This window comes from Typopeltis vanoorti, chromosome 2 (assembly GCF_054136105.1).
Source record: "Typopeltis vanoorti isolate ZY-2024b chromosome 2, IOZ_Tvanoo_1.0, whole genome shotgun sequence".
NCBI classification, from domain to species: Eukaryota; Metazoa; Arthropoda; class Arachnida; order Uropygi; family Thelyphonidae; genus Typopeltis; species Typopeltis vanoorti.
The window spans coordinates 4,056,356-4,077,816 of record NC_143550.1 but is presented as its reverse complement, the minus strand read 5'-3'; the positions used below and the strand labels follow the sequence as shown (position 1 = coordinate 4,077,816).

General features: G+C 37.0%; 1 protein-coding gene across 1 annotated transcript in view; it reads right to left on the bottom strand.

The window, feature by feature from the left end:
* Positions 1 to 41: 41 nt before the first annotated feature.
* Positions 42 to 21,461, bottom strand: part of Loxl2 (Lysyl oxidase-like 2) — an 81,678-nt gene continuing 60,258 nt past the window's right edge. Inside the window, exons 7-8 of the mRNA XM_090403229.1 lie at positions 11,046 to 11,298; positions 42 to 243 (exon numbers count right to left, since the gene is read on the bottom strand). Of these exons, the coding sequence (XP_090259355.1) occupies positions 121 to 243; positions 11,046 to 11,298 (376 nt within the window). The 3' untranslated portion in view covers positions 42 to 120. The remainder of the gene's footprint in view (positions 244 to 11,045; positions 11,299 to 21,461) is intronic.

Sequence of the window (21,461 nt, the reverse complement as noted above, 5' to 3'; positions counted from 1 at the left end):
TATACTGGGTGTTTCAGCTACAAAGAATTATCAACAACTAATAATCACTTAAATTTCAATTTATTCATTTCAATTTGGACGAATTCAGATATTTTCATTGTCTTTATTAAAATATGGTAGTCATGGTCTACCCAACGTGCAGTTCATTAAGCGAGCTGAAACAGCATTGTAGTAAAGGTTGCAGTAAACAGCATTATTATTATAGTTGAGTTCAGCGACTTTAAATTCTGGATTAATTGAAACCTGCAACAAATAAAACTAAAGGTTAGTTACCATTATACAACTTAAGAAATTGGTTAAATACTCCAAACATAAAAACTAAGAATATAAACATGACTTCTGGAATAGTTTTGGCGTCTCGTCGCGATTTACTAACGCACAAAAGCTTCTGGGAGTTTATCTCTTGCACCTCTTTCTGTGCAATTTACAAATGTTTTTTTTTTTCTCTTTCTTTCTTTCTGTGGGCCGAGCATCTTTACTTCGATTCTAGCCATCCAATCCGTATCAATCTACTGGATTTTATTCTCTCAACTCGTCATTATATAAATCCGTATTTTATACATAGCTAGCTTTGCGGTAACGCTTCTACTCCCATAATTCATATTTAGTCGGCGACTACAACTCCCACTATTTCGTGGTTTAAAAAAACAACACCGGTACTACATATGAAGAGGAAGTGAGATACCGAGAATACACTCGTTTATACACATACCCGCCACTGAATTAGAAACCGTTATGCAGATATACGTAAGGGTCACTTACGCAGCGCATATGCAAAATACTTGGTGCCTAGAATACGTCACCACGTGTTCTAGGCACCCATTTCAGAATGCTGGTGGTCAGTAATGGTCGACAGTGTTGATCATAATGGGAAAAACAAAGGATCTTTCGGAGTCCGATAAAGAGCTTATTGTCTGGTTGGACCCACGATTTTGAAGACAGCAGATCTTTCTGGTTTCTCAAAAGGTGAGACATCCCGGATGTTTAATGAGTGGAAAAATAACCCTGATCGCTTGTCTGATAGTCTGTCAGAAACGAGATCGCCGTCGTCCGAGAAGACTTGTACGGACATACAGAACTTCCAATATGCAGCAATTAACCGAAGCATTTAATGAAGTTGATCCCACCCCATATCTCACCGAAATATGCGCAGGGAATTAACACTTTCATTGCCAAGCTGAAAATTGGAACTTCGTGTGGTGGCCAAATTTTTTTAATTTTTTTATTTAGTTTTAGTTAGCGACGTCAACGCGATAATGCGTGATCGGCCGTTTGGTGAGAACTCGCATCCCGCGATATCGCGTGATTGGCAATGAACATGTTAAAGAGGATCGGAATTGGCAGTCGGTAAAGGAGTTTTCTTCATTGGCCGGTATGTGTAGGATTATATATCTTTAATATGAAGTGAAGCCATATCAACGTTTCCCTGTGCAACAATTAACATCATCAGGAAAGTGCACTGCAAAAGATGGAATAAGCTCAGAATAACAAAAGAACGCCATAAAAATTATGGCGTTCTTTTGACATCCTGTGATATTGCAGATATCCTGCTCTTTGCTCCAGAGTCTGTTTTCTAACATGTCCCATATATTCTCCATGGGGTTCGGATCCAGCCTTTGTGGTGGGCAATGGTGAAAGCCGCTGTCATTCTGGCAGAACCACTGCTAAACAATTCCTGCACGATGGATAGTAGCATTATCGTCTATGAAACAACTGTCATCTGCTAGATAAAAAAAAAGTCAACATTGCAGGAATGGCTGGATCGGAAACAATGTTGAGATATTTCGTAAAAGATCCGATCGTCCAGCAATATCGGGAGACCCGTTGCATACCAACAGAACATGCCTCACACGCCAGATACATGATACCATCTCCAGAACCTTGATTTTACTTTGGTTCCTGCAAACCCTCTGCTTACTGTCGGTACGGAATCGTGGGATCACCTGACTTTTTTTCCAGTCTTCTAGGTCCAATCGCTGCGCTGCATTCCTGAAACCACTGTAGACAAACTTTCCGATTCTTTCCGATTCTGAATTCCCTGAGCATAGTTCAGTGAGATGGGTCAGGAACAGCCTTCATTAAATGATTTGGTCAATTGCTGCACAGAGAGTTCTGTTTGTCCGTACAAGCCTTCTCAGACGACGGCGATCTCGTTCCTGACCACAATTAAACCTCGTAGACAAGCAATGTGGGTTACTTTCCTACTGATTAAACACTTCTCACCTTTTGAGAAACCAGCCAGCTCTGCTGTTTTCAAAATCGTGGCTCCAGCAGAAGGACACCAACAATAAATTCTTTATCGAACTCCGAAAGATCCTTTGCTTTTCCCACGATAATCAACACTCTTAACGATTACTGAACAGCACCGTTTTTAAGTAGTTGCCTGGAACACGTGACCAAGTATTTTGCACATATGCTGTGTAAGTGACGTTCACGTGCATCTGCATAAAGGTTTCTAATACAGTGGCCGGTATGTGTAGAAGTAACTGCAAGCGTGCAAATAGTTCCTTTATCCTTTCGTGCAATATCCTTTTGCAAGGGGATATCAGCACGAATTTAGAAATAATACTCAATTAGAAAATATGCATAGATATTGGCGTTTAGAGAAACGCCTATGTCTCTCTTTGCAAAAAAAAAAAAAAAAAAAATCCTGAACTAATTGCATGCTCCATATTTCTCACGAAGCCGATCAGCAAATTTCAATCTCTGCTCTCTTTCATAGGACAACCAACCAACCAATACCAAAAAAGTGCAGTTTTTAACATACAGTAATTACATTTCACTACTATAGTAATTACAGTAAATTATGCTGGAAATTTATTTTGCACTTGGTTACATTGTAATAAATTTAGTTTAATCCTTTGTCCAAGTATAAGCAAACAAAGTTTGCGCTTGAAAATATCTTCAGGACTGAGGTAAGGTGGTACATCCCTTGGCAACTCGTAGCAAAGGTGGACCAAGCTTTCATCACTCCTTGTCTCAGTATCTCAGTATCGAGTTGCGCATCTCGTATAAGTAAATATGACCTCTCCATTGCTTCTGCCCTAGTATCACCACTCTGGGTCTTCCTCCTACTGACGAGACCTCAATAATGGTCGAAACCGGTCTGGGTAGTGGCCCTTCCCTTAATGCATAGCAGTATACATGTCCGCAAGGACATGTACTTTGCATTATGGGAGATATTGAGACAAGCAGTGATGAGAGCTTGGTCCATCTTTGCTACGAGTTGCCAAGGGATGTACCATCTTACCTCAGTCCTGAAGATATTTTCAGGCGCAAACATTGTTTACTTACACTTGGATAAAGGATTAAACTAAATTTATTATAGTAAATTATGTGTTATAGTTTTTTAACTGATCAAAAAACAGCAAGAATTTCGTGATTTTACTGTCGATTTTGGAGGGCTGCGCTCATTAATATAAGCCTGTTTCATTTATGATGTTCCATTTTATCTACTTATGAATTCAGTTTTAAAATCTACATTGGCCAGAAATCTTTTGCTGTCGAGAAAGTTCCAGGTGATGTGCGTGGTGTGTCGAATTGATCATTTTTGAAGAAAAAGGCTTAAAAAATTCAACATTATTAAAAATCGACGATAATAAAATTTTACTCCTGACTTCATAAGAAACAGGCAAATGGTGTTTTTCGTCGAAGTTTTAAATTTTGAAGGCATTCAGGGTTAATAAAACTATTAGCAGGGATTGTATTAGTATTAAAGAAATGAAAATACAACCTATATATTGACTGCAAGGAGGTGCCCAGCGCAAGTCCCATTTTGGGAACGCTGCTCAGCGATAATATTATTAACAAAAATTTGGGAAAAAATTCTTAGTTTTTTGGTCTTTTTTGTTTTATATGTGGGATATATTGAGTTTTTCTCAGTTGCGAAATTAATAATATTAGTGAATTTTTCAGGATTCATAAAGGCGAGGTGAAATAATTGATTGTTTTGTCTGGCAGTAATGATCTGAGAGGTGAGAAGTACTCGTACTGTATGAGGGAAGATGTGAGGGAGTTATTGAAAGAAGCGAAAGGAAGAATTGAGTTTTAGAAGAATGTGCAAAGAAACTTGCAATGCCTCTGACTAGGCTGCTTAACTTAAGTCTCAGCTCTTGTATAGTCTCATGGGATTACAAGGATCGCAGACTCATTTGCATGAAGGAGAGTCGAAGACTGCAATGGCAAAATTATAGACCAGTCGGTATCTCAGGAATGAAAAGTTGGTTATGGTCTTGTCTGGTCTTGCATTAGTAATTTACATTATTTTAATACACAGTAAATTACTGAAAAACATACTGCTATATTTTGCAAAGGGGTTTCACAAAATACTACATGACACTTTATTACGCAAATTGGAATAAATCGATATGGATATAAAACTGATGATATGGACACGAGGACTGATTAGAAGATACTAAAAAGTAGCATGTGGAGGAGCACAATCCAGGAGAAAACAGGTGACTAGCAGTGTTCGGCACTACTTTTACTGTTTAATTTGTAAGTAAATGATATAGGAAATAATCCAAAAAGAGGTATTCAGTTGTTTGTTGATGGTGCAATGTTTGAGAGAGAGAGAGAGAGAGAGAGAGAGAGAGCTTGAAGGATGACAAATAGGCTGGAAGTATGGGCAGTAGATAATGGATATTATTTTAATTTGGAAAAGTGTAAATTTATGCATTTTCCGATAAAAATTACAAAATATGCACCGCATTTATGGAATTGTACTCCAGGAAAATGATGATGAAGCTAGGGATTTGGAGGTGGTAGTAGACTGAGAGTTAAAGTTTATAGGGCATATTACTAAGGTTGCCTTGCCATTGTTGCTGATAGGATTACTTGATTATAGAAGACCAACGCATGCAAATATAAGGACGTTACTCTTCCTATTTCTATGGTGTCGATACCTCCACATCTCGATTCCTATGCTCACGTTTGGTCGCCTGGGGTTTCTTGGGGATTAAGAATCAGTGAAAAGGATCCAGAGGCAAGTGACCAAGATGGTGAGAGGTCTTTGGAAACTCCCCGACGAAAGATTGCGGGTTTGTGAGTTGCAAAATTTGATAGACAGGCGAGACAAGGGACAGACAGGCAGACAAAGTTACTTAAAGGGTTATATAGGATTGATGCAAAGGAAATATTTTAGCACTTGGCTAGAGGTGGTCATTCCGGAAACTGGTTAAGAGTGTAGTTAATAAGGGCGTGAAGACTAGATTTTTTTGCTTGGAGAGGTAATGATTATGATTGGAATGAGTTCCTGGAATCAATTGGGAGTATTTTTTTCTTTTGTCTGTCAGTGGGTTCAAGGAATGATATGGGCGGAGAGTTTGGGTTTCCCACGATGAATATTCGGACCCCATGGAGACGTCTGCGTAAAAATAATAATAATCTTCTTATTTTAATTTTTTTTTTTTTTTTTTTTGAGGAACTCAGAGATTTCGAAGAACAGTCATTTCAGACAAAATGCAAAATATCACAATAGCTGAAAGGTATCAAGTATTTTTATTCAAAACTTTCATAGATTCGTTCGCTTTATAGATATATCATTAAATAAGAGTGAATATTTATTATCCTCTCCTGTAAATAATAGTGTACCTTATGGTGGGTAATACAGCAAGTATGAACTCACTAAGCAAATGTTGTGTGACAAAAAAGCGTCTAGTATAAACTTAAGCGTATTATAGGTTTACAACCTTATGCAAGTAAATTCATATACAAAGAAAGAAAAATACTGGTTTCAGATATTTCATATCCTGGATTACTATAAAGTTCCAGCTAATGCTGAAATTCAATTATCAAGTTACCATTCACTTTACTTTCAAATACTGTGCGTTCCAGTAACTTTCTATGAGAAAAATCTGTTCTTTGTTACCTTGCTGATTACAGTTTTACTCACCTTTTCAGGATTATCCCATGCTCTCTTCCATTCCTGCTAAACTATGAAAGTCTTCTCTATAATTCAATTACTTTAGTCGCTATCACATCTCCACTTTTTTTTGTTTGATAATTTACCAAATTCTAACTCATCATTTTTTCCCCCTGTAACATCCTGAGGAGATTGAACGGATATAATGAATGTAGCCCAACAGCTCATGACCAATTTCCACTCAACAGTCTACTTTTTTATACGGACGGCGGTTCGGCTGATTGGCGAAATACGAGGACGTGGGAATTTTAAAATTACGTTAGTAGGCGTGCAGAACTCAGAATATCTGAAACGTTTTGATAAATAAATAAATGCATAGAAAATAAGCCCACACCGAAAATGTGATGCAAGTACCTTAAATGGTTTGATTTGTTCTTCTCCACCTCAGTGTGAAGCAACTGTTTTGCAGATTGAAAGCCTCGTTTTTTTTTTTTTTCATTTATATTTAAATTTGAAGGTTGTTGTAAGCTTTATGTATAAATGTGAAGTTAACGTTTCGAAAGACCAACTTGCTAGTTATAAAAGCAGCAGAGTGCCTAATGGTGAATGGTTTAACTGAGGCCATAGTTGGATTGTACAACATCCAGTCTTCCCTTGGAGTGCCTGGCTCGTGTGGTAATGAACAATTCTCATGGAGCTGGCGTCTTGCCTTTTGGATTACCTGCCTCACCTGTTCCTTGTTATTCTTGTGGTGCTCGTCCTAAGATAAGGAACAATATTTATGGATTGCCTTCTTTAGCTAGTTACAGTGATCGTAAGTTTAACATGCAGCAGCAATCTCATGTGTCACTAAAGGACGAATAGAATAAGTCTGATATTGGTACAGAGCATGGTGATTCATCAACACTTGATTGCAATTCAATTCTTGTGCCTATTGCGCTCTCTAAGTTGAAGAGGAGTGGTATTCCAATTAACTGTCCAACAAATGCTGCATCTGCAGATTCTCAACTTTCACGAAAAATGAAGATTTTTCTCAGAAGAGCTCATCATTCTTTTCTGGTTCTGAAATGTCTGAACTTCATCTCCTGCAAGAGGAATTGGAAATGCTCAGAAAGGAGGTTCAGGATATTAAGACTGAGTTAAATGTGATGAGTAGAGAAATTAGTACTATTGAGATTACTTTAGTTGAGGTAACTAAAACAGGTTTACGTATGAGCGAGAATTTGGTAAATGATGGAGTAATGAATAGAATGGAAGTGATTGGGAGACAACATGATGAATGCACAAACGTTCGAGAGGAAATGAGATGTGAAAGTGAGGGAGTAAGTAAAGGAGTGATGAGGGAAAGTAATGAAGTTGGGAGAGTGATGCACAAGAAGCGTGTAGAAAATGAAGGAGTGAGTGAAGCTTGTTTGGGTGTGAATGAAGTTATGAGTGGTATAATCTATAGTGATTCCATGATTAAAGGTATGGAGTGCAGTATGCCTGAGGAGTGCTTGTCTGGCGGAACAACAGAGAGAGAGAGAGAGAGTGACTTTAGCAATAAAGAGAGGGCAGGATGCAGAAAAGATGATAGTTATGGTGGGCACAAATGACCTGAGAGGTAGTATTAATCGGGTAGCAAAAGATTTAAGAACATTGTTAGATATCGTGAAGAAGAAAAGTATCAAAGGGAGGATAGTGTATGTGTGTTGCCTCGTTTTGACAATTATGAGCTAAGTAGACGAGCGATGATAATGAATGATATGATTGCAAGAATGTGCAAAAAAAGAGGTCTGGAATTTGTTGATGTCTGGAGTATGTTTGAAGGCAAAAGACAGCTGTATGCAAGAGATGGGTTACATCTGAACTTGGAGGGTCATACACGTTTGAGGAAGTTACTGTTTTCTGAGCAAGTAGAAGTAATTGGGCAGGGAAACTAAATTTGAAGAGGTTGAGTGTGAGACAGAGAAATTTATCCGGTGAATGTGCGTTTGTTGATCCTTTTTCATGGAATAATTTTAAAAATAGAGTGGATAAAAATCGGCATGGGACTATTGTGAATACTAAAATTAGTAGAGTGAATATCAGTTCTAAAGCTGGTATAAGAAGTAAAGGAATCTGCAGTTTTGTACACTAATTCAAGAAGCATTCGAAATAAGAGGGAGGAATTTTTGGCATTAGTATGGAAATCACAACCAGCATATGGCTTGGATAGGAATGGCTCTAGACCTAAAAATGAACTGTTGTGTTTGTTTACAAATGCCAGAAAGGTCAGAAATAAAAGGGATTAAATAGTTTCAGTGATCAAGTTTATTCGTCCCAAAATCATTGGAATAAGTGAAACATGGTTGAATGAAGATGATGTCGTAACGGGAATAGAAATGGAAGGGTACAGTATTTTTCGTGAGGATAGAAAGGGCAGGAAGGGAGGGGGAGTGTTGGTGATGATAGCAGGGGAATTAAGTCCACATAAGGTAGACATGAAAGGGGGAAATAATAGCAGTGGTTATGAGGCAGTGTGGTAACGTGGAGGCTGAGAGGAAGACATATTTAGTTGGATGTTGTTATAGTCCTGGGAATGTGAAAGGTGGTGGTGAAGAAATGTATAAACAACTTGGATTAGTGATCAAAGAAAGGGTAATTATTATGGATGATTTTAATGATGGCGGTATAGATTGGAATGAAGATATAGCATTTGGGAATAAGGAAAGTGAATTTCTCGAGTTCTTGAGAGATAACTATCTCAGGCAGCATGTAAAGAAAGGCACGCGAGGATCAAGAGTCCTAAATCTCATCATTTCATGATAGGATGTAATTGTTAGAGGTGTTTCACATTTTCTCCCAGTTGGCGAAAGTGATCATGAAGTAATCACCTGTGTTGTGGCTAGTCATATGCAGGCTTTTGCGAGGAAAGGATATACGTGGAATTATATACTGTAGCTGGTGATTATGACAAGCTTGGGAGACAACTTCGAGCTATAATACGGAACGAGGAGTTGAGCGGTAAGGAAATGAATGCTGCATGGAAACTTACAAAGAAATACATAACAGTATAAATGTACGAATGTATCCCAAAGGCTGAATAAGGTAGGTGTAAAATGGATGGATGTGGCGCTTAAGCATGAAATCTGGAAAAAGAAAGTACTTTGGAGGAAGTACAAGATGAATAATGGTAATCAGTCACATAAAGAATATAAAGAAGAAGCCAGGGAGTGACTCAGTTAGTAAGGAAAACAAAAGTAGAGTATGAGCAGAAATTGGCAAATCAGGCTAAGAAAAACCCTAGAGAGTTTTTAGATATGTGGCAAGTAGAAGGAAGAATGATAATGGAAAGATGAAGTTAAGGGATGAAAGTGGTAGAATGGTAACTGCCGCAGAAGACATTGTTGAGGTATTTAGTGATCAATTTATAAGTGTGTTTCATTCTGATCAGGGTGGAATCATGAGGAACTTAAGTGTAGAGGATATAGGAGAGGATAGCTTAATTGTGAGTGAGTGAGCAGGAGGTATTTTAGGAAATAAATAACCTTGATGTTAATAAGGCGATAGGATTTGGTGAAATATCACCACGCATCTTAAGAGAATGTTCCACGGAAAACTGGCAGTAGCATTGGCATGCCTTTTTAACAAGAATTTTGCAACAGCACAGATTCCAAGTGAGTGGAAGGAGGGTAAAATTGTTCCACTGCATAAAGGTGGTGATAAGGCTGTAGCTTCAAATTATAGACCGGTCTCTATATCTGGAGTTGTGTGAAGGTCCTGGAGAGATTGATGAGAAGTAGGATACAGAAATGGGTTGATAACAGCAGTATTCTTTGTGGTTATCAGCATGAGTTTGTTAAGGGGATATCATGTTTAACTAACTTACTTATGTACTATAACAAGGTGACAAATACCTTGGACAGAGGAGATGCATATACAGTGGTGTACTTGGATTTTGCAAAGGTTTTTTATAGACTTCCACATGACAAGCTCTTAATTAAATTGAAAGAGATGGGATTGGATAACAGACTTCTGTGTTGGATCAGTGACTGGCTGTCAGATAGGTATCGTAAAGTTGTATATGGGGGTGCAGTATCTGAAAAGGGAAAGGTCACCAGTGGTGTGCCACAGGAGTAAGTTTTGGAGCCATTGTTGTTCAATTTGTATGTTAATGATATTGAGTTTGTTTAACTAGTGATATCAAGCTGTTTGCAGATGATGCAAAACTGGGGAGAGCAATGCACAGTCAGGCTGAGAGGAATTGAATAGATTACACGAATGGGCAGGTAAGTGGAACTATCAGTTCAGTGTTGCCAAGTGTAAGGTTTTGAGATTTGGTAAGCAATGATGGAATACCAAGTATACACTTGGTGGGGAAACTTTAACAGAAGTAGAGGAGATGAGAGATCTAGGTGTGATGGTGGACAAGGATCTGAAATTCAGGAGCCACATTACACAAGTTGTGAAGATATCACATTGATTAATGGCAATGATGCAGAGAACCCTGACATGCAGAAATAGAGAGGTTATGATTCCATTGTATAAGGCCTTGATCAGGCCTCATATGGATTATTGTGCACAGATTTGGTCGCCAGGTTTTCATTGTGATGAGGATATGTTGGAAAAGGTACAGAGAAGATTCACAAAGGTAGTCTGTGGTCTTTGGAATGTCGAGTACGAGGACAGATTGAGGGAATGTAAGTTGCAGAGTCTCCTGAATAGGAGGAAGGTGGGTATTATTGAGACATATAAACTGGTCAGGGGTTGTTATCAGGTAGATATGGAAAAGATTTTTTCATAGAATTGGAGAGGGAAGTAGAACAAGAAACCATTGCTGGAAACTGTAAAAGGAGGGTGTGAGCAAAGGAGTGAGAAGCAGGTTTTTTGCATGGAGAGTTGTTGGTGAGTGGAATGCATTGCCTGAGTGTGTTGCGGATGTGGACACATTGAATCAGTTTAAGACGAGGTTGGATAAGCATTGTATGTAATAGTGAGTACCTCCCACGATGAATCTCTGATTCTATGGATGTCGGATGTTGATAATAATAATAATTTATGTTACATATATTCAGATTGACCAAAATCAAATGTATTTTAAATATATATTGAAATGTAATTTATATTATGCAACTAGACTACCGATAGGCTTCAGTAGGCCATCTTGATCAGAAGTGATTTAAATAAATAAATAAATAAATATTACCGTAATTATACTTACTTTAAATGTATAAATACCAGGAGACAAATCTGTAATATCAATCCACTGACAGTCGATGTTATGCAAATAGGTGTCGCTGCAACCAACCGAAATACCTTGATCACCGTAATTAGCACATGCATATTTCTTTTCGACATCTGGGAAACAGTGACTATCTTCGAGACAAAAACTGGCTTTGTGCCCTTCAGCTACTTTTTTACCTTTGAGGTCTGTTATATCGAAATGTGCAAACACTTCCATGCTATGATAATGGCTAGGGGGGAAAGTAAAGAAAAATCAGTGATCCTGAAAGATCTTATATGCTTGCTATGCAGCATTCTCATAATTTCTTTTTCATGACATACACAACAATGGCATTCAGTATTTCAATAAGGAAGGCTTTAATTTTCTCCTTTTTGTCTAATATGATCCGTTAATACTGTCAGCATCTAGTAAATATCTGAAATCTGCAAAAATGGTAAGGATAATTGTCATATTATGTGTTAATATCTCCAGGGCTGGATTTAAGATTCTTGTGACCTGAGCTATAAGTTTTAAGAGGCCCCTTTCACTGACCAAACTTTAGGTTATCTACTGAGAAGAAGGAGGAGATCCTTATAATGTGAGGTTCTACGCTATAGCTTATCTTATTGATGCCTAAATCCAGCTCTGTATATATCGTCATATGATATATACTGAGGATATATGATATATCTCGTCTCAAATGATGTTTTTAATCCTCCCCCCCCCAAAACACATCATGTACTGGGAAGTTAGCTGCCCAGATGAGGCATTTAAGTCATAAAATAAGCAAAGAAATACTAAATAAACAAAAAAAAAAAAAAGTTTAATAAAAGCTAATTTATAGAAGTATTTTTTATTGCAGAGCTTGCTTACTTACTCGGATTTTAACGCTAACGCTTGACCCTCTAAGAAAGGGCAATTATTCAAGAAAAATATCATTAATTTCCTTATAACCCATATTGCTATGATATAGGTGTCGAACTTTAATGAATTTATTACACAAAATCTGCTAATTCCTTTTATTCCCTATGGGGATTAGGCAAAGCTTTTTAAGCCCAATGTAACTTTTGGAGCCTGAGGGGATAGTTCAATCTGCACTGGTAGCTAATAAGTAACAGCTCGCCCATGACTATCACTAATTATAAACGGCATCCGGTGAAGGGAGGCAGACCAATGCCGCCATCTCGTTGTGCACAAGACTAACACAGCATATTATATGTCAGAATGGTGTGGATTCTACATTCGATTTTATTGTGTTAACAGAGCGAAAAAATCCGAGTTTCCTTGAGGAAAACGTCCACTTACCCATGCCCGAGAAACTCTGGAATTGGTTGCAGAAAGGGTTGCATGAAGTTTTTCCTCTAGTCGGCGACAAGGTTTCAACTGAGAACGGCTTTCTTGGCGAACTAGCGTTATGAATGCAAAGAACAATTCCACAAAGATGCATCTTACTTTTTTATTAATGTGCCACTCAGAACGATGTGTATTATCCTGACCAAGACAACGTTTTGCTAATTGGTGAAGTTACTGCAATGTTTCACATTATGAATACACAACTAAGGCTGAGGCAAGAATGATGTCTGTAAGGCTGCTTTTTCCTCTCCTCTCTTCTCTCTTCTCCCTTCCGCTGTTTATCTGTTCTTTCAAGAGCAAAACGAATTTTGGGAAGCATAAACTCTGTTACCTCGCTTTTGCTTTTCTTGTTTTTAAGTAACGTTGACCATCTGATTCTGTCATAAAACAGCTGCTACACAATTTGAAATCCTCATTCATTTTCTTGAAAAAGCAGATGAATAAGAAATTTCTGTTACTTTGCATACTGAAAAGGTCCTCAACCCCCCCCCCCCTTTCTAGTTATCCTCCCCACTAGTTTCCTAGAGCATTTTGCTTCCTGAAATCAAGCAAAAGAAAACTCTAGCTCCTATCTTCAGTAGGAGTTCTCTAAAGTAGTCAGTCTCTCAAATAATGAGTACAAGAGTAGCTGAAGACAAACCCTTTTTTTTCCTTTCTTGGATTTGGTTGCGTATGTATTTGAATGATGAGTGTTACAAATGCAAGCAATCTTAAACTATTTTATATATAAACTACCCGAGTCTAATCAAGTCCTGGAACAGAGTATTGCATCATCCTTACTTTAAAAATACGCACAGATATATCAAATTAATAATCCTTATTTAACAAAATCCCATTTATTTAGCATCTCTGCAACATATTAACATAATAGAACATCTCTGTAACATAATAGAAATGATATTAACACATAATTTATACTAACCAAAAGTATGGAAAGGACATTAGTCCTAAGGAATTCCAGGAAGATTCACTGAGTTGGCTTCTTATTTGCCTCTGAGTAGGGATGAGAGTGTGCAAGATTTTATTAGAACCGGAAATTCCCGGAAATCCGAATCAGGTTAATGTTGTAATTTAATCCTATTTCCTCTAAGAACATTAAACGACCCTGTAGAGGTTCGCCTACCACCCCAGCACTTCGCCATTGAGTGTTATAACATTACTCTTATTAAAATTCGTTTCAGTGTCCCGCCCCCATCCCTTTCTCATTACGCGGAATTGAGATCACGTTGTTATTTCACAGTTGGTGCTGTATCTTTGATCGTTGTAACAACTGCAAAATGACAGCAAAAGTTCTCAGGCTGCTTAATTTACTTTATTGGAGAAGCTAATAGCAGCAGTGTATTCATTAAAAGGCAAAGTCTATTCGTCACAAAAATAAAATAAAATAAAATAAATAAAAATAAAATAAAAATGGTTGAAGAATTTTTTTTCTTTTTAAAAAAATACAATTTTCTTACAGACCAACATTTTGTTCTGCCGTTTTACATAAAAAATATCCAAAATATGAAAACACCTGGAATACCAAAACAGGTTTTAAATTACAAGCCATTAGGAAAAAGAAAACCAGGATATCCTCTAAAAAGATTTAACGATGACTTCTGAGGTCGGAACTGGCCATTGTGGGCCTAAATACGTGAAAATGATGACCGTATTTACTTGGTGCCTTCATGACGAGTAATAAAAGAGTCAAAGCAATATTTCAATGTCGATCGGGAGAAATATTCTGCTTTGATTTTAAAGCAAAGTTTGTTTATTTGTGCAATGCTAAGCTAGCATTTCCAAAGAAAGGTTACAATGTTGAAAGCGCTAATTCGATTCGAGAAATTTCATCAATGAAACAATTCGATTGCAAGAAGAAGAATTTCCACAGTTATAGTGAATGGCGCTAACTAAATTAACCAATGAGTTACAAAAACTGTTTTTCCTCCGCAACCGAAAAAACTAGACATATGCATCAGATATTTCTCAGCTAGCCATTATTTCAGTCAGTGTTTTGTGATTTTCGTAAGATTTCTCAATTTCAAAAGGAAAAAAATATTTTTTTCTGTTTACAAAACATCCCAAATGAAAATAATATTCATTATAAAACTTGATAGTTATTACTAGATGTGCACTGAAATGTAGGGAAAATATGTTCATTTCATTACACGCTGTAAGCAAAGTTTGTATAACCCTGCGGAAATGACGTGCGTTCATGGCATTAGGTGGTTGTTCTGAGTACGATTCTAGTCTCTGACTACAGGGACTTTTTCTAAGCTTTTATTCGACTGATTCCCAAGTTAGTCAATCTCTGGAACGAGAAAGTTTTTCTTTTTTCTCCCAGTAATGCGGGTTTTTCATCTCGTAAACTCAAGAAACTCGACCATAGAACTCATACTATTTCAGATAGTAATATATAATAGTGTGGCTAGGGACAACGACATGGAGAAAGTTGACTACCGTACTTTCCGGGTGCTAATTCAAATTACATACCCTTGGGCTAGCTGTTCTGTGATTGGCTAAGGATGGAGGTTAGTTGCCCATCAGTCATCAAAAGTTAGGTTGAACTGGCCTGGCTTACTTTGTTTGGGGGATAAAAGGTGTTAGCGGGTTTATTTTACTTGCAAGATGCATAATACCCACCTTACGACGCTTTTTGATTATAGCCAATGCCTACTGACGACGCTGCAATCGCTCATAAAATGGTTTTAGCGATATAATGCTGCCGTCAGTCAACGGATGCGTAGTTTTCGTGAATTCAGTTTATTTACGATGGCATTTCTTGTTGCATCTCTCGATGTTTCCGTCTTTCGTAGTGAATTATAAATGTTTATAACTATTATTTTATTTTATTGTTGTTCATGGCAGATAAAATTCAAAAGGACGGTGCTGTGGCTCCACTGAAAAGAAGAAGAACACGCATAAACCTATCGCATTGCATTGCATACTAAGATTAAATTGAAGGACGATGGTGTATCGAGCACTGAGAGAGGGCTCAGGCTAAACTTACTTCTTAAACTTGCTTGTAGCATTTCTATCTGATATAACAAAGGTATGAACGAATAAAAACACAGGAGAGGAAACCGATTTCCTGAAGTAATACATACGACGGGGGGGGGGAGTTTCTGATAAATACCTAGAACAAAAATTATATTAAAGCAACTGACTTAATATCCTTTAACCCCTTTGTTTCATCAAATTGTAATAAATTGTCCTTTTTCTTTTAGGATATATAAGAAGACATGTCAGAGGTTTTGAGGAAATTCAAAACTTTTCAGCACACTCTCGTACATGAAGCAGCGGGAACAGTTTTTGTCAATCAGATGATTATCAATATGTTTTTTTTTGTTAAATTAGAAAATATTCAGGAAAATTCTGGTCAATTTTGTTCTAGGTGTTTATCAGAACTCTCCAGCCCCCCTCCCTCCCTCGTAGATAAATGTCAATGTACGTGGCAAAATGTTCTGAAGGAGCTCTTGAAAAAAATTCGACGTGAAGAAAAGAATGAGCGATGGTAAATGAATAATAAATAATAAACTCAGTATAAAAACTAATGATAAAATATTCTAGATATCTAAATGCATTTAATGAGATAAGCAGTGAGAAAACTGTGATGAAAAATACTGAAAAGAATGTTACCAGGATTACATGTCAAAGGCTTGGATAAAAAATTCTCCTAAGAAACATAAATTGTGGAGATACAGAACGAATAGATGATATTCGATTAGAAATGGCCAAATATGCAACTATATATGTTATGCAGTGTGGTAATTCAGATGGCCTAGTCAGAAGTCTCTCTGAATGCTTAAGGATGGAGATCTCTTAGTGCACATCACTAAAAAAAGGAAAAAATAAACTAAATGTTAAAATTTCAGATGAATTTCTTTAGTTTGCATCGTGATTAGATTTATACTAGCCTACTTGGAAGAGAAGGTAAGAAAAATTGTGAAGTGTTATAAGCTCCTTAGCTCCTTAGTCAAAAGGAGCTAAGAGAAAAGCTGTTCAAAACGCCCACAGTTATATGGTGTAAGAAGAGGACATAATACAGAAAAGCATAGTAGGGTGCTTCTTAAAAACAGCAAAATTTAAATGTTTTGAATAATGTTTGGGATACCTACTCATTATTTTCACAATAATATAAAATTGTGAAAAAAACTGCAAAACTTTGTAACGATTTAGAGTATATTTATTTAGGAGTTGCGACGGTTAGTTATTAATATTGCTATAAAATTACGTCCTCGGCGAAGGCAATCATCTCGCCCGCAATGTCAGCGACAGCTACAGTGTCGTTTTTATCCATCTCTCTAGTTTGGAAGCTGGAACGGTCCAAGGCTGTCTACGATTTGTGAAATCTCCTGAACAGAAGTATTCCTAGGCCTGTAACAAGTCCGAGACTGCAGTACTAGGATTCCAGAATATGGCGGCAAGGCAATCACAACAGGTTGTTGCCCATATTTCGTTAGACATGAATGCAATCTCAATTTATCGACTGATGGAGGTAGTGTTGAAGCATCTGCATTTAACCTCTTCACGGATATCTCCAACTGTTGCATCAAAACTTCTTCGTGCTATCAGCTCGCCTGTTCCAGCCGAGAGTTTCGGCACCAGGAAGTTGATTAACTCCTTCAATTCAAACGAGAATCTGAAGGCTGAGAATGATTTCTTTCCCTGAAATATCTTCCAGCATTTCACCATCCCAGCGAATAGTAAAAGGACAACTGCTTTAAATTTCCTTTTAGGCTTTCGGAAATTTTTTATTTCTACTTTTTAATGCTTTCGGCGAATAAATGGAGGAGTGATGTTGTATTTAACGGTGTCGTGGATTAGATTCTTAACTATCATGATTAGTACCATCGCTGCTTTCTAGTCTGACGACGTGAAGGCCAGATGCCAAACCATCGTCAACAATATTTGTTTCCACATTGCCGCCGTGATCCCGAAGTTGATTGCTTGACTTGTTCATTATAAAAATCGTTTCCCCTCACTTTCAGATGATCAGGAAATCAAAGAGATCTTCGAGACTTTCTTTCCATTCGTTTCCATTTTCATCAATACCTCCGAATTCTTCGTCTTGTCCTATGCTTTTTCAACTTCGTAAGTGCTCTTGCCTTTTCTCCTATCACCGAAACATTGTGGGCTGTAAAATGGGCTACCTCCCTTTGTTTGTTTAATTGTCTATTTTGCAATGAAAAAATGACGCCATGACTTATGCAATGATGTTTTGAGTCGGACAACTTGACTGACATCTCTCCAATAAGCAATATTTTCGTTTTCTTCCTGTTAGCAATGTTGCTCTCCGATGCGCTTGCCATTTTTAAAACTTAACTGAAGAGTTTTTAACAATGCTCGCTTATGATTACGAATATGCGTAAAGAAAATCACCTTGAAATTTCAAGAGTAGATGTTAAACTATGTTCGGGTTGCTCATGTGCAAGTTGTAGTTCACTTATTATGCTATTTCAATACGCAAACTTTGATACACTTTGGCGACCCGTAAACACTCAATAAATTCGTTATCTTAATGAATTTTTACTTATTAAATGGAACAAAATGAAAGGGTACTTAAACAAATAAGAATAATAAAAAAAACTAAACTAAAACTTCGAAAATAAGAATATTTCAATTATAGGTCAGCAGTAGAATTGAAGGTGCAAAAAGAATGATTCGTGTGCATTCAGTTGGATGACAAGACAGTGCACACTATCTTTACTGTCATTTTCTCCATTACGGATCATATAATGAAGGAAAGTGGCAATAAACCTGCTATCGAAATCGAATTATTCATCTCATCTATTTAGTTTGTGTAGATGAGGATATACTACTGAATAAATGTAGTAAATGTTTCAAGACTCTTCAGCGGAAAGAAATATCTGGCTTGAAAATCAGCAATAAAAAGACAAACAATGAAAACTGAAGAACATGGAAATCAAATTAATTATTAATGAGCACCTAGAGAACAAGTAAAACATTTCAGCTATTCGAACACAATTTTTAGTAAAGCTAGCACCTTAAATTTGAAAATAGATAACATTATGAGTAAAATTGTTATGATGGGAGTCAATTTAGTTGAGGAGAAATTGAAAACGCTAAACTTGCTAAGTCTAAATTAATTTTACTTATGAATCTGAGAGTTGATTAAAAACTACAAACCATAGATAAGAGACACTTGCGGAAAAGGGCGAACACAAGACATCGATATCGGGATCATATCAAAAAGGAAAGTATTATATAGGAACGTCACATTACATTTCTGACATTTTAGGGTATGTAAATAAACGGAGCTAATAGAAGGTGGAATGGTCACTTAAACATAATGGAAGAGGGAATGTTAGTGAAACAGGTGTTTGAATGTCAGGAGAAAAAGATTCAAAAGAAGGCGAAGATCTAGTAAAAACTAATCTGGAGAAAAATTATCAGTAGGAAGTTAATAATAAAGAAAACTTATTATGTAACAGTATCAAACGTATATGTCTCTCTGCAGAAATAGCGTTTGCATTCATAGCGCTACGTCATCATACGTCATTCATACCGTGGAAACGCCAAACGTTTGTAAGCCTTTCTTCGACCTGTTTTCGAGTTAGTCGAGCTCTCGTACGAGAATTGGGAGTTTTTAATCAAGTAACTCAAAAAATCTGACCACAAAACTTACTGTTTTAGACTAGGGTTAGGGATTGCAAGATGGCGGAGTTGGCTATACTCTCTGGATGTTATCATTGGTAACATTATTACAGCTATGGCGAGAGATCGGCTACACACCAGTCTTTTAAAGTTAGGGATAAAAGACCTCGCTTATTCCTTTGGGGAATAATGCCCTCCCTCGATGAGTCTTTGGACTCCCTGGAGAGTGTCAAATAATAATAATAATAATAATAAAGGCATCAGAAGATATCATAGAATTCTATATACTCCTCAAGGTTACATATGAAGAATTTGATGAAAAAAAATTAATTTTTGAATTTATCAGAATATGTGTATACAAGAGTCTGAGAACAGGAACTTTGACTTGGAAATTTATAATATTGGTGGGCTAAAGAGTCTATAAAGAGATATAATCCGGAAACCCTGCTCAAGAGACCAAACATGGAACTTTTTCAAGCACTTCACACTTCCAAAACGCGGATCGGTGGTCTCACGCGGAATGATGAAATTCTTCTTCCACCTAAAGACATTCACAAAACAATTTACAATAATTTACTGGCCTCCAACGAGGCCAGTAAATTATTAGTAGTTTCGAATAGTTATCAGATCTCTCTGGTGATAGAAAACTTTTCTTTTCGCCTAGCTAAAAGTGATTATTATAATTAGTGATAATCGTGGGCCAGCTATCTCTGATTGGCTCCCTGTGGAGAGTGACTACTCCCTCAGTCTCCAAAAGTTGGAGAGGGCCTCGCGTACTCCGTATAGAAAGGCGTTAGCGGATTTGTTTATTTTATTTAAGGAAACTGAATGCCGGCTGAAATCCAGTAACCTTTATAAGGTCTTTGGAAATGAAGATGAGTTAACCTGTCTCGTATGAAAGTGGTTTTTTCTCACCGGAAACTCACGTACATGATAGTAAGTTATATACCCCTGAGAACACTCCCAAGAAACGTACGAGACCACAGGGATTGATTAACTGGTGCAGTAATTAAAGTTTTACGAAGAGAGATAAGTGTTAGTCTCACTGTTAGTTTCAAAAGATAACATTGTTCTTGGACGGCCATTAAGCCTCCCACATTAAGGAGATGAAATTAGCTATTATTGCTAAAAATAGAAAATATTAGATAATGCCTTTTATTACCTTATAGGAAATAGTCGAGGCCATTTTAGCCTTATCTAACTTTTGGAGACTGAGAGGAAGGTTCAATCTCCACCGGTAGTCAATTAGCTGAGATTATCAGCTATCTTAGCTAATTAGCGATAATCACTAATTATAAACGACATCCAATGAAGAGACGATTGGCAAGTGAAGTCATCTCGTGGTCTCTCACTCTAACACAAGATGTTATTTACTGAAATACTGTGGGTTCTACTGTCGCTTTTATTGAGTTCATGGTATGATAAAACCGGGTTTCCAGGAGAGAAAAAAACTGCTTTCCAGTGCCAGAGATCGACTAACTCGAAAACCGGTCGAAGAAAGTCTTAGAAAACGTTCCTCTGTCGACGACTAGAATCGAACTTAAGTCTTTTTTTGGGAGGCCTGAAAATGTCACTTCCACTGAGTTACACGTCAAAGCAATAATATTCACATTATACACAAGCCCCACTCTCCTTGAGAATAATTACAAATAGTCATCACGTCAATGATATAAATTCTAGACACCTTTCCGATATAGTAATAAAATCCATATGTCGAATTCGATGAAGGAGAACATTTCTAATGATGCTGAACAAAGTTTCTAATTTGTTATTAAAAGTTTTTATAATTATTATTAGTAGTAGCAGAAATTCAGCTTTTCTTAAAGACCATCGAGCCTTCCTTTCATTGGGCAGTGAGACTAATACTAATCTGCTTCATAAAAATTTAATTAATGCTCGAACAAGCGCATTAATTTGTAATAATTTCACAATAATTTAGTAATAATTTCACCCACGTGCGATAGAAATCTTCTTTGCAAATAGAATCTCTGGTGGGCTAAATGGTACGTAATCTGGGAATTATAGATTGTGTCAAACATTCTGTTTTTCAAAATCACTCCAAATTAATAATTTTATAATTTTAAAAAATCTGCTTTTCAAAACCACTTCAAGCCTTTAATCGTCTCGTGTGAGACCATTGTCTTCATTGATATAATGGTCTCACACGAGGCGATAAGATATCAACCATCTGGAGCCCTTCACAAAAGTGTTACAGTAAAATTGAAACCCACTTCCCGATGGTCGGAGAGTGAAGACGTTTTTATTCAATTACGTCGAGCTCGTTTTCAAGGAAATCTTTTAATTTTAAGTAATTTATGTCCACTTAACTAGAAATACATAATCTCATCCGGTTAACATAAAATAACTTCTCGTGTTCGTACATTTTACGCTTGTAGAAACGGAAATCCCACCTGTTTTAGTATGATGCAGTTGACGGTTGACATTTCACTGAAGATGTGGACT